Source organism: Nipponia nippon, unplaced genomic scaffold (genome assembly GCF_047370975.1).
Source record: "Nipponia nippon isolate SJK-2023a ecotype South Korea unplaced genomic scaffold, ASM4737097v1 scaffold_5, whole genome shotgun sequence".
Taxonomy (NCBI): Eukaryota; Metazoa; Chordata; class Aves; order Pelecaniformes; family Threskiornithidae; genus Nipponia; species Nipponia nippon.
In genome coordinates this window covers 87,488,272-87,501,374 of record NW_028262369.1, presented here as the reverse complement: position 1 = coordinate 87,501,374, position 13,103 = coordinate 87,488,272, and the positions used below count along the sequence as shown (strand labels likewise).

The window sequence follows — 13,103 nt, the reverse complement described above, 5'->3', positions numbered from 1 at the left end:
CCTATTCCTGCCTGTAAAATAGAAGGTTTTTGGTATTCTCCCACCTTTTTCTTCAGCTGATGTACATTAAGAGATGCTTTCCAGTCTTCAGGACTGGCTAAATTAGTGATCTTAGCCTAAGGGACTTCAACTATTGCAATGCAAATAGAGATGACAAGATTCAGCTGTGTGCTGTGAAGCCATTCTGCTATCGATCTGGCAAGTGATGGGCCACCCTGCTCTAATTCTCAGTAGTGTTCTACTTCCAGACCTTGCTAAGTATTTTACCCATGTGAGGCTACAGGTGAAAGTTTCTTCCTTTTCTTCCCGTGTTTTTCCAGATGATCCAATATCGCTGCTGGATTGTGGAGGAGAGGGTTAGGATGTGACTCTGGAAAGCTTTGTCCCACACTCATAGTTGCAGTAGGACGGGGGCTGGACACCACCTCCCTTCTTCTGGATGCGTCATCACAGCCCCTCGGGCGACCTTGTGCACCCTTGGCTCGGACACCTTGCAGAGCAGAGCTGGAAGTCATAGAGAGCCAGTGCTGTATGGTTTGCTGGCCAGGGTCCCACAGGTGTCAGAGCTGGAGTCTACAGGCTCTAAGGTAAGGTTAGATCTCCAGAATGAGGGAGAGGAAGGATATTTTTGTACATACAAACCCAAAACTTAGGTACTATTCACAGGGTGAAGTGTCATGAGGATAGGTTTTCCCTTGCCCCCCCCCGCCATGGTCCAGTAGGGCCCCAATAAACTGCTTCTAGTGTGATACCTTGGAGCCATGAACTGAGATGCCTACAAGAGGGAGTCACACGGAGCAGCTCCTAACATGGTAAGATTTTGATCTGCATCTCAGCACTCAAACTGTTAAAAAGGAGGGAGACCTTGAAAGCTCATTCTACACTTGTCCTTGGTCTCAAAGTTAAAACCCGACTAATTTCAGAGAGGTTGTATTAGGAAAACAAAGGATGATAAAACTCATCTAATTTTCTGCCTTACTCTTGAAGGCTTACTCCCACTCTGCAAAGTGGTTCCATTAGTGTAGGGTGTTGGGGTCACACTGAGGTGACCTGCAAGTCGTCTTGATTTGCTGCAGCTTCGTTACTGTGGAGTTTTTTTTGAAGATTGATGCCTTGCTGAAATCGGTAGCTCTGTATGAGGTGTTCAGTTACTGAGGCAGCAATGCAAACCTTTAGTGGAGGCATGAGAATATCTGTTATCTGAAGCTTATCTTTCATCTTACTCAGGGTAGGGTAATGCAACTTTCACAGCTAGCATCTGTCCTGGAAGGATTGTGTGGGGGCTAGAAGGCCTTAGTTAGCTTAAGTCCTGGAAATCTTTCAGCTGTCTTCGTTCTAGAAATCTGCCTCAGTTTTCCTCATGGCAGTGAAGTTGAGCCCTGGTGTGAATTGGTTACTGTTCGTACTTTAAACATGAACCCTTAAAAGACTCCAAGCAAGTTTGAAGAACAGCTGATATTTAGCAGAGTCATAGCAAGACTTCAGCCAGACGAGGTTCTCGTGAAGGTGAACTGCCCGCAACAACAGGGAGTTTCACAAATGCTTCCTTAGTGTGGCCGGTGCTGTGGGAGAAGGAAGAAACCCGCTGTTGAAGACCTAATAACACTTCCAGCAAGGAAGCTGCATCCACAGGAGCAGTGCCTTGCTTATCAGCTGTACTGGCGAGTACTAGCGGTGTGGTGGCCACTCTGTCTGAAGACAGTTAAAGTTACTGTGTGGGGGTGTGGAAGGAGTCTCTGCATGAAGTGCAGTCAGAGGCACTTAGTACATTGAGATAAGCACCGGGCTGTCCCGTCTGCTAATTAAGAAAGTATGAGTTGTCAGGCTGGAAATCTAAGATACCATCTTTGGATTAGGAGGAGGCTCAACTACAAGGCAGCACTAATTACTGATTTAAAACAATCCCAGTGATTGTGCAATATTCCTGGGCACTAAAGAAACATTATTGCCTACTTATGGAGACAGGTGAAACAAAAGGGAGAGCCCATCTGTCAGTTGCTGGGTGGGTGTCTCCTGCAAACTGCCTTTGGCTCCAGAAGAAGGTTGCTTTCTTCTTCAAGTAGGACACTTGATGTCTTACTTGCCACCTCATTCTCTCAGAGGGTTTGAACAGCTAAGAATACTTTGAGCTTAGAGACTGTCAGTACAGCTGCTTTGTCCACTGATACTTGCACATGGAGGGGAGAGTAGGTTTGATTGAGTGCTTAGTGAGTGCCATACTTTGTAAAGGCCTGATACCAAATCCCCTCTGGGCAGGAGATAGCTGTACTGGTTGAAGCAAAAATAGAGAACAAGTGGACAGAGGGCTGAGAGTTTCCACCCTTTGTGCAGAGCTGCAGTTTGACACTGCCTAGCTGATGAGATCTCCATTTAGTCTTTGCAGTACGTGATTTCTAGGTGCTGTTCTCCTTGCTCTGAACTTCTTGTCCAAAGGGGCTTGGTTGGCAAACCCAATAGTGAAGTATTTACGCTGCCCACCTTCCAGTAGCAGTGAACTACTGCAGGTTTGATGCCTGGTACCTTTATACTTGGAAAATTGCTGCATTTGGCTAAGGTGGAGATCTCCTGAAGTAGGACAGGAGTTCTTTGTTGTGGAAAGTCAAGGTTCAAGGAAATGTCTGTCTAATGTACCTTGAACTAATCTTAAACTGAAGTTTGTATGCAGTTAGCTCCTGAGACCTGTGAAGAAGGAGGCTTGTTGGTACAACTGTATTGCTGTGCTATTTCTACAACTGCTGGGCTACAGCTAACCATGTAAAAAAAAAAAAAAGACGCCAAAGAAGTGTTGTCATGTTTATAAGTTGTTTACAAGTTAAGCTTACTGGCTGGAAGTAGATACCAGGGATACCTTCAGGAAGGTGACTAGAAAGGCCTAGTTAATGAGTGGCACTGGCTCTTGCCTACGGTGATTGTGAGTAGCAGCAATATTTTTGTCTCTCTGCAAGCTTGGGTTTTGAGTTAACTGTGTTAGAGCAGTTGACTGGGGAGGCTGTGGACTGCACTGGTTTGTTGGCAAATGAAGACGATGGTGAAACATGACAAAGATGGTAACTCAACCTCATCACCAGAGCAGAAGAGAGTGGGGCATAATTTTTAAAGGCAAATAGCTATGTTGGAAGAGCTCCGAAGTATAGATAAACCCCCAGGAGAGTAGTATTGCATTCTTTACATGCTTCAGGTTTCCTTCCTCATTGCAAGAGGAAGAAGATTCAAAATTTCCTGTGAAGTTATCCTAAGAAAAAGTCTTACTTGAGAATTACAAATAGTGCAGTTTCACTTAGTTTGGAGTCAGTGGGGTTTTCCTAAGCACTGAAAAAAGTTCATTGGCTTATGTACCCATCTTAATGTTGCCACAGCATCTTAGGTGACAAGTATTTCCTTATTACTATTTGGATTGACTTATTCTACACGCTGAGCCAGTTGCTTTGCTGTGAATTGTACCAGCTTTTATGGTGTTATGGTGGTAGTATCTAGGCTGAGTAACTTTGGGCTGTTCAGTCTTTGTCAGCTTTCTCCTTTAAATTCATTTTGAGCTCCAAGCTGGCATTAAACTTAAGACCTCTCTAGTGGCTTTCTGCTGGATAGCTCTTGATGGAAAATTTAGGTGTTACTGGCAGAGGCTTTGACTAAGCACATAGTTTTGATGGCTTATTAGTGAAAGAGGGAGCTTTGCTTTAGCAGTGACAGAGTTGCGGTGGTGGGGAGAATAGTTTTTTTTCTCTTGGATTATCTTGTCTATGTGTTGATATTATGTCAGATGTAGCCTAGCCTGTCTCCCCGAATGCAAACTGCAAGCCTAGTAGGAGGACTGGAGAAAACCCTTGCTTTGGAGCCTGTATTCGAAACCTTTCTCAAAGCTTGGAGGAGCTCCAAATGCAGGACCTGTGCAACCGAGTTGTTAGTTTTGACTTCTGCAGGACTGTGCTTCTGTGGGAAGAGGTTGTACTCGGAGTCCTAGTGCTAGTCCTAAATTGTTTATGTCTTGTAACATTGGCTACCCAAAACCCATGGCATTTAAATTCTGCAGGAACAGAAGTGGACCACTGGGGCTGAGACTGTGGCTTTGTGCTTTCCAAAGCTTGTTATGTGCAGAGCATCTGCCCAGTTGATTTCAAGCTTGATGGGATATAGCAGCTATATGCCTCATTGCCTGGGACGTTCATTTTTTGTCAGCTTGGGTCTTGGTTTCTCAGGTGGTATTTTCTCCACTTCCTCCTGTGAGGAAGAGGGGGAGTCAACAGACTTCCTAACATGTGTGGAAAAGCTTGCTTTTTTTTTTTTTTAAGTTAAAAAAAGTGCCACTTAAACACCTGTTGGCTGGTAGATGAAAGCCAGCTTGAGCCTTTCCTCTTGGCTTACTATTACTGGTTTCCCCAGGATTCAAAGGTATTTCTGGTTCTTCTCCCCTGTATACATTTGGTGGTGGTGCCATAATGTATAGTGGATCTTCTTTAGACTACAGTCCTCAAGATTATGACACAAATCTGTTCTTCTATAGTGCATCATAATTTTTATCCTATGCTTTCTTTCACATGTTTAAAAAATGAGGGACTGGGAGAGAAATTTGTTTATATTAGATTGCTTAAAAGATTGTTTCTGCGCTTGTAGGCAGAGACTTACAAACTCTTAAATGAAAATCACATAGAAGAAAAACTTGAAACTTTGTTCCTTTCTCATGGCAGTATGGCCAGCTAATGGTTTCTTGGATGTGTTGGGACTTGTCTATGTGTGAACTTAATAAAAAAAGAATATTTTGTGGTAACTAACTGTCATTCACACCCTCCTGCAATCTGAATTTTCAAGTTTAAGCAAGTTCCACATTTCCATTTTAAAAGCAATTAGGGGACTTTCTTCACCATGTTGATCTTAACAACAGAGTTCCCTTTTGAACACGTGTGCAGCTTCTGGAGTCCAGAAGCAAACCACACAGCTAACTTGAAAGGTTTCACCTGGTAGCTGCTAAATATCACTTACTTGCCCCTTCTTCAGCAGCTCTCTGCTAGCGAAGTATCCAGTGAAATGCTGCCTTACTGTCTGAAAACCCTTCTGTTAGGTGCTTAGAAACTCCTGTGTGTAATATTGTCTCGCATAACTGGAGCACCTTCAGCAAGGAGCAAGACCAGCCCATGCTAGAGGGCAGGGCAGGGGCCAGTATCCAAAGGTACAGACAGGGAGACTCGGAGGAAGAGTTGTGCTGCACTCGAAGCAGCCCTGTGTTTGCCTGTGCTGCCACAGGTAGTCGGAGCCATGTCGTGAGCCGTTTTGGGTGAGGATGGGAAAGCTCAGAGCACTGCTCTCAAAGTTGGTGCTAAACTGAAACAAGTGAGAAACTGTAGCTTCAGCAATAAGAAAAGGCATGGCTTTCCTCTAGTTTGGAACCAATGTCTCCTTTCAAAAGAAAAAAAGGCATTGCTCTGGGAGTATTGATTGTGGTGTTGTTGACAATTTTAGAATTTGAAGTCAAATCACTCTTGAAGTGACTAGAAGCAAAATGGTGGGTGTTTGGTATGTTCTTTAGACAGTTCACGTTGGGGTAGTGGTCACAAGCAGTCAGCTGTCATGGCACTAACTTAAAGCCCTAGGTGCTGCCTGTGCAGTCGCAGCTAATGCTTCCTTGCTGCTCTGGAGGGTGAGGTTTGGCTGGTGGGGAGGGAGTTTAGTCTACAGGCACACACAATCCCTTCTGGTTGATGGTAGGATTTGCCAGGCAGTTGGCTGAGGTGAGTCCCTGGATGTACAGAACCAGTTTGGATCGCTGTCAGCAGCGGGGATTTGAACTGGCTGCCTGGAACGAAGGGACCTGGTCTCTGGTGACTCCTCCTGCCTGGTGAATAAGCAGTGCAGCCGGTGCAGGCAGCTGGGACATGTCTGGCAGCACTTGGGGGGTTAGGGAAGCTCAGGACCACGAGCCTCTGTGCTGCCTCTAGGTGCTGTGCCTGGTATTGGTAAGATTTGGCAGTTTGTAAGTCTGGTCAAGGAGGATGGAGGTGAGATAATGAACTGAAACAGTCTGCTGTGCGAGGCGTGCTTTTGTTTCCAGGCTAGGGTTCTTGTGTGCTCATATCTATCTGCTGTCAGATCCACTTTGTTTTATTAAGATTTTTGTGAAGGCCTTATTTGCTCAAACAGAAGGTATTTAGATTTGCTGCCCCAGTGCTTCTGATTAGTGAACTTGTGCCTCCAGCTTCCTTCCAGTTGTTTGTTGAACCAGGTGTCTGCTCCACAGCCTCTTCCCTTGCTCTGAGCTTGACCTGCTTTCCTCACGCTGGCGGAAAAAGTAGGGCAGATTCTAGCTTTAGATTTTATTAGACAGGAAAGAAAAAGACATTGGATTTTTATCGCCCCCTCCTGAAAGAGCTAACCTGTGACGAGGGAGTGCTTCAGGAAGCAGTATGGTGATGCTGGGAGCCTTGGTCTGTGGGAGGGTGGAGGACAGGCTGGGGGTCTGTTCCCTGGCTGCCTGGAGGGATTCGTTTGGCTGCAGATGGAGGGACAAAAAAGCTGCAGCTGGGTCCCTCATGAAGTCCTTGGACAGAAGAGTTTCTAGGACTGAGGAACATAACCAAACCCCAGACGTATAGTCATTTTTTACACATAAGCCAAAAGCTTACTTCACAGATGATGCTGTGCCTCTGAGTGGCAGCAAAGTTTGTCCTAGCGTTTCTTGTGTATGGCCTTGGTTCTCAGGATACCACAGGCCCTGTTGATTTGCAGTATTGCGCTAGGCCAGTGCTGTTTCCTGGGCATGTGTAGTTGGGATATAACAGGATTCAGCCTGGAAACAGCTTGAGCACCTAGTTTTTGAAAACTGCTCATTTTACATTACTGGAGCCCAGTGTTAGTGCTGTATCTTGCTGGCCAGCTGATGGCATTGATTGCTGAAGGCCAGCAGTCAAAACAGGATCCAGACCCCTTCCTGCTTTCACTTCTTAAAGCAGATGCGTTTTCCTGCTGACCTGCTTAAGGATTTTGTCTCTGCCTTTGTGGGTGGATGGTAATGGTGGTATTTGCAATAATATTGGTTACTAATCAGCTCTTACTTAAAGCCCCAGATTTACTGTCTGCTACTAAAACTTCTAGGGAACTGATGGGTGACTGCTGTTGTAAAGAATAACTGAAGGTTTTTGTCCTGACCTACCTTGTCTGATTCCTTAAAATAGAACAATGCTGCTCATATCCAGCTTATCACAACTTCGCAGCTCTATATGAATAACCTATTTTGTGACATGCTTTCGATCTTCTTTTGCTCCAGTCTTAATTTAACCTATAATACTGTTCTTTTTCATTTCTTTCAGAATGGACTGCTGAATTGGGAATTATTGCAGACTCAACAGTACAGCACAGCTCGTTGCTTCGTCTATTACTAGTTATTTAAATTGGACTTTTAATATCCTGCCAGCTGCTCTTCACACACACATGGTGCATTGTTGCCATTCTCAGAATCGCATCTTTGAAACCCAGACCCTCAGTAACCTTCGTTGAACAAAGAGGCGACCTCCTGCGTATGTTTATAGAGGGATTTTTCGGACCTACTGCCCTCTAGCTTTCTTGCTGGTGCTGTATTTCTAAGACACTATGGAGCCCAGTATGGAGTACTGCTTAGCGCAGGTGCTGCAGAAGGATGTTGGAAAGAGACTTCAGGTTGGCCAGGAATTGATAGACTACTTCTCAGACAAACAGAAGTCAGCTGATCTTGAACATGATCAGACTATGCTGGATAAAATGGTTGATGGACTGGCCACTTCTTGGGTAAATTCCAGCAATTATAAGGTAAGACTTGTCAGATGGAATGTGATTACAGTCAGCAGTTTCAATGTCAAGTGCTACTTGATCGAAGTGAAAGTTATATAGTAGACTTTCTAATATATTGTTCTGTAAGCTGATGATTATGCTGAATCAACCATTCTTGATTAGAATGAATCAACCATTTCTTGGTAGTTGATAGCTGATGCAATATTGAGGACTCAAGGCAGTAAGAATTCAGTAGATGGGATTTTAATAAATGGATTTACATTTGGTGTTCATAACTTTGTGATATCCTGGTTTCTTTGTGTACCTTGTTAGCCGGTGGCATGCTTTGATCATCCCAGTAGTTAGCAATGTTGATGATTTCCTGCTGTATTAAAGTTTATAAAACTGCAAAAAGCATATATAACCAGCAGTATTTTTCACTGTCATTAAATCTTGCTAGACTTTTTTGTCTTATTTTCTGTGGGCAACTTAAGTACAATTGGTCTGCTGCACTTAACTCAGGAAAGGCTGTGTGTGTATGTATGTTCTGTTGAATTTGACGGCATTGCAATTAGTTGGTAGGACATGGAACTCCACTGCCTTGTTATCCCTGTCATGTTGCTTCATCTCCCTACAGGTCTTAGTGAGGAAGTCCTACCACTCCCATCTACTGTGGGAGCGGGGAGGGGTTCTCAGCAGTGGCTTGGAAAACTCCTGTCCTGGTCCCCTCAGGAGGCACTCTGACAAGTCTAATAGGGGACTTAAGCTGTTGTCTGGGATGTAATAGGAGACTGTTCCTTTCTGATAAGTCCAGAAAAATCTGAGACTTAAAGTTCCTACAGAGCTGAGTCTGAAGATAATTAACTGAGAGTTGTACTGAAGTTCTTTCCTGTAGAAGTGAAGGAGAGACGAGCCATATGGGTTGCAAGTGCTCTGGAGCTCAACATCCTCAGAGTAATTTAAACTATTTTTAACAGAAATTTTGAGAAGTTGTTGTGAGATTGCAGTGTATTGGTCAATGTGTTCTGCACAGCTGCATTTTTTCCTCTTCATTTTTGTCAGCAAGCAGCTGTGGTAGAAGTTGTTTGGCATGTATGAACAAAAAAAAACAAACCCAAAAACAAAAAAAAAACAGAAAAACAAAAAACCAAACAAAAAACTCAAACCAAAATCCAACAACCAACAAACCACCAAAGCCAATACATTCTCAATAGAGGATCCATTCTGGCAGAGCACATGAAGAAATCCTAGTTTGCTGTCATGAACAAGCGGTGTACATATAATTTCCTGAGAGCATTGCATGTTCTTATTCCCCCTTTTCTTGATAACTGGCTTTCTCTTACAGACTTCCATAATTCTCAGTGGAAGGGTAACCCAAGCACAGTAAACTTGAAATTGTTATGAAATATGCTGTTTGCATGGATTTTATGAAGTGATGTGGATTGCAGAGCTGTGCAGTACTCTGCAATTCCAGCATCACACTTAGTTTGCAGAATTTCTTTTAGGATAACTTGTTCTCTCTCTCTTCCACCTCCCTTCCCAGTCTTTTGTCTGCTGAACTACACACGTACAATGTTCACTGTGGTATTCATTCTCCAGTAACAAACTGGTGGCACTTCTGTATTGCAGTGACTCTGTTCCAGAACTCATGCTGCTGAGCTGGCTGTTCATTAACGTGCATATTCTATAGATAGCATTTGCTGTGTTTAATAAGTTTTAGTAAGCATAACAGAGACACCTCTCGGATGTCTGTGTTTTCTCAGTGAACGAGTGTAATAGAGGATGTAAAACCTTTGTGTGGGGCAAGCTGGCTACCTGGAGGTTAGTGATGTGGTGAGGTCTGCTTCAGTATCCTGCCAAGGCTTAGTGCACCATCCTATGCCAATCTCTTCCTTTTGTTTTAGTGCCCGCATCTGCGTTACTGTCGCCTTTCTTCTTGACTGCCTGTGGGGTGTGGGTTCGGAAGCTCGGCTCTGTCTGCTGTGAGGGAGCACAGGGTAGCTGGTGTCATCTGATCCCGTTCATGGATTAGTGCAACAACCCTGAGAGTGAAAGGCCAAGCATCGCTGCCCTAGAATAGCCATCTGGAGAGCTAAACTGCAGCTGTTTGGTCACAGTTGAAAAAGCCATTATATTTGCGGTCTGTTTCTCTACTCACCTTGCTCCCTTCATTTGAAAAAGTATCAGCTTAAAACAAAGATTGAGATCATCTGCATGATCTAAAATTCCCAAACACTTCAGTGATAGTGTGTGCTCTCAGAATTGGACTGGGTTTGGGTAACAGACCCATTATCTTGGGAGAGCATCCAGTTGATTCATGGCTCCTGCCTGTCTAGGACTCTTTTAACTAAACACTTGTGCTTAGATGTTATCAATGAGGAAACATCAGCAAACCAAAGAGAAGTGACATCTCTGAGGCAATACAGCTCAGTTTGGATTAAAAAGAAGCCTCAACTGATGATGAAATTACTGTGGCTTAACAGGGAGGGCTCCGTCTCCCTTATCGGCATACAAGTTTGAGCTATGTAAGTCATGACCGTCATTGACATTTTTAGCCTTTGGTGTTTTTTTGTACATCGTTTCTATTTTAACCTGACACTATTTTGTGAAGTCTTTTACCTCAGCACCGGGACTGGAGACAATGCAATCTTCTCTTTCAAGTGATGCAGCAAAAAAGCAATGATGGAGGGGGAAGTGATGCTTCTCTTTCCTTGGTGCTGTCCAAGTCTGTAAAAGCATCATGTGTGAAAGAGTGAGACCTAACACACTTCTGATAGCACTCGGCACCCTCAGACTCTTCTAACAAACGGCCTTGTGACCTGGTCACTGATCCCTGCTTCGTGACAGGCAGCCTTAGGTGCAGAAGGCACTCGGATAGTTGAAGTCAAGGAAGCACGAGGGTTGTTATATGAAGCAAGGCACTGAGGTCCCGTGCAAGGCCATTTGCGTATCTATGCTTGCCAGGAGTGTGCTTGAACTGCACCCAACAGGCATTGCCTCCCCTGCGTTTTCCCAGCAGTACTTATCTGTAGGTGGAAGACAGAAGAATGGTGCAGAGTGAAAAGATGATTTCTCTTTGAGAGCTCTTGCTCTTCTCTGGAGTTCGGTTACTTAGAGCAGACAAGCCTGTGTTTGTGTGGGCACTAGGAGTTGTGGGGTATACTAGTGAGGTTGGGCTGGAGAAGGTATTGCAGGATGCTGCAGACCAAAGGGGAATCTGCCTCTGCTCCGTTTCTTCAGGTGCTTTGTTTGCTTGGTCTGTGCTGTTTCAGGACGGTGGTTCTGCTGGACTCTGTTTCCTCCTCTGCTAAGCAAAAAAGAGAGAGTTATTTTGCAAAGCTTTGAATCCCTGAAAAATAACCAAGGCCGGCACTGACCTGTCTGTCTTGAGACATGCAGCAAAACAACGCAGCAGTGTCAGGAGCTTCAGCATGTCGTCTCGGCTTTGCAATCTTATAGCAAAGGGAGAGAGATGAAATAGTAATTCCTTAGTGAACAATCTCACTTTGAGCTGCTTGTGGCAGTATTTGGTAATGCTGTTAAGTGGGCAGGATCTTCTGACTCATCTGTGGCCGATGTGCCTTTCTCAGCACCCAGACTGTGATGTGCCATTGATGTTTCATTTTGAGGTGTAGTGTAAAGGAATATGTCCAGGATCTGGAAAAAGTAGTTTTCTACCAGCCTGATATTCGTAGAGGTGGATGGAGGGTGTTTGGCAGTGACCTTCTCTTGCCTGCTTCGCCACAACAGGAGAGTACTGTACCATCGCCCCATCCAGCAATGGGGACGGGGCCTCTTGCACCTTTCTCTTTCCCTGTGATGTGTGGCCTGAGCTGTTGGAGTTGAGGTTTGGAAGTGCCCTTGGTATTGCTGTAGCAACACCCGAAAGTGAACTCTGCTTGGAGACTTGGTGGTGACTGGGCCTTCAAGCAGGTCAGGGTCCATCAGATTGAAGAGAGGTTCTACTCAATGTTTTCTCATATTGCAGGGTGGTGAGAGAGGCCAGTTTGAAGTGAAACTGAGTGGGGGGTTGCAGTAAGGAACTGGATGAAACTTTTTTGTTTTTTCCTGCGCTTTGGCAAGTAGTGAGTTCTTGGCACTGCACTACTCTTGCTGCACAGGCTATGCTCGCCAAGGAGAGTATCTCACCCTTGCATGGGATGATCCCTTTGCCCCAGCGCAGCTTGATCTGTGCGAGGCTCTGTGCCCAGCAGCTTGGCCTTTGCCTGTAAAAGAGGAGTTGGGAACTGACATGGTTAACAGACCCCGGTGGCTGAGGACACTTCCACTTAGGAAGGCTGTGCTGGTAGACCCCGTCTGTCAGGGTGACAGCTGTGCAGGGCTGTGTCCTGAGGTTCGTTTGTGTTCATGTGTGCAGGACTTCACATTTGATTTGTTTAGCTCCTAGTTGATTTTGTTACTTAGGCACATCACACTCTTTAAAATACAATGTGTGGTGAGATGTTACAGAGAAATTTTTTTTATATGGTGAAAAATTGCAGGGAAATTTTATTTCCCTTGACAAAACTCCTAATACTGTTAGAGAAAGCAGCCTTCCATTCTTATCTATGTCTGATATCAAGCATTACAAGAGCATGCTTCACTGAGCTGAAGAGAAATAAAACTTACATAAATTAGCTGGCTTTCTTAAACTGTGTATTGAATAATTTTTTTTGGCTTCTCTAATTGAGGGGTAGAACAGATGGTGCAGGCTTAGTTTAAAGTGGCATCCATTAGAGTTACTTAAGCTGATGAATGGTTGTTCACTATAAGCATACATTTGATCTCTATACCATGTTTATTTTGGTTGAAATTCGGTGGAAGAAATCACGATTTAAGAAATAATTATCATGCGTGGTTATGGGTTGATATGATAATTTGGTAAGTGTGTTTTGTTGAGTATTTAATGCACGGGGGGAAAAAAAAAAGACTTCACCATCTGGGGAAGAAAAAAAAAAAAGACTTGGGTTTCCAAGCAGCTGCTGTTAGCTGGTGAGTTTTGGGATGCTGAGAGATACATGAGGATCAGTAATATATACATTCATTTAGCGGTTTCATCCCTGAAAACCTCTTTACCATGAAGCTGTAATTGCTAATAAAAATGAATTCAATTAGTTTTGATTCCCAGAAGATAGGAGAAATGGACTATGGAGGAAGACTGATCTTGAGATCTGGACTTGCGAGAAGAGCCTATTCCTTGTGTATGTCCATATTGCAAAAGGTATCTTGTAAAAACTGCTTCTGATGACTCCTCTTGTGGGGAGAAGAGCTATCTTAGGAAGAGCTAAAGACTCATTGGGCTTGAACTGCATTTGCAGAGTGTGCCCAGTCCTTGATTTTTAGGTTTCTGTGCTGGCATGCTCCTAATAGGT

At 44.2% G+C, this 13,103-nt stretch overlaps 1 protein-coding gene across 11 annotated transcripts in view; it reads left to right on the top strand.

The window, feature by feature from the left end:
* The window catches only part of CLASP1 (cytoplasmic linker associated protein 1), a 184,605-nt gene that overhangs the window by 5,306 nt on the left and 166,196 nt on the right, over window positions 1–13,103 (top strand). For 8 of the 11 annotated variants that reach the window (XM_087733992.1, XM_087733990.1, XM_087733991.1 and 5 more), the window contains exon 2: window positions 7,296–7,770. In XM_087733992.1, coding sequence (XP_087590118.1) covers window positions 7,576–7,770 — 195 coding nt within the window. In that variant the 5' untranslated portion in view covers window positions 7,296–7,575. Of the gene's footprint in view, window positions 1–320; window positions 588–7,295; window positions 7,771–13,103 lie in introns of all 11 variants that reach the window. The other 3 variants (XM_087733984.1, XM_087733995.1, XM_087733994.1) reach the window with 1 other exon arrangement.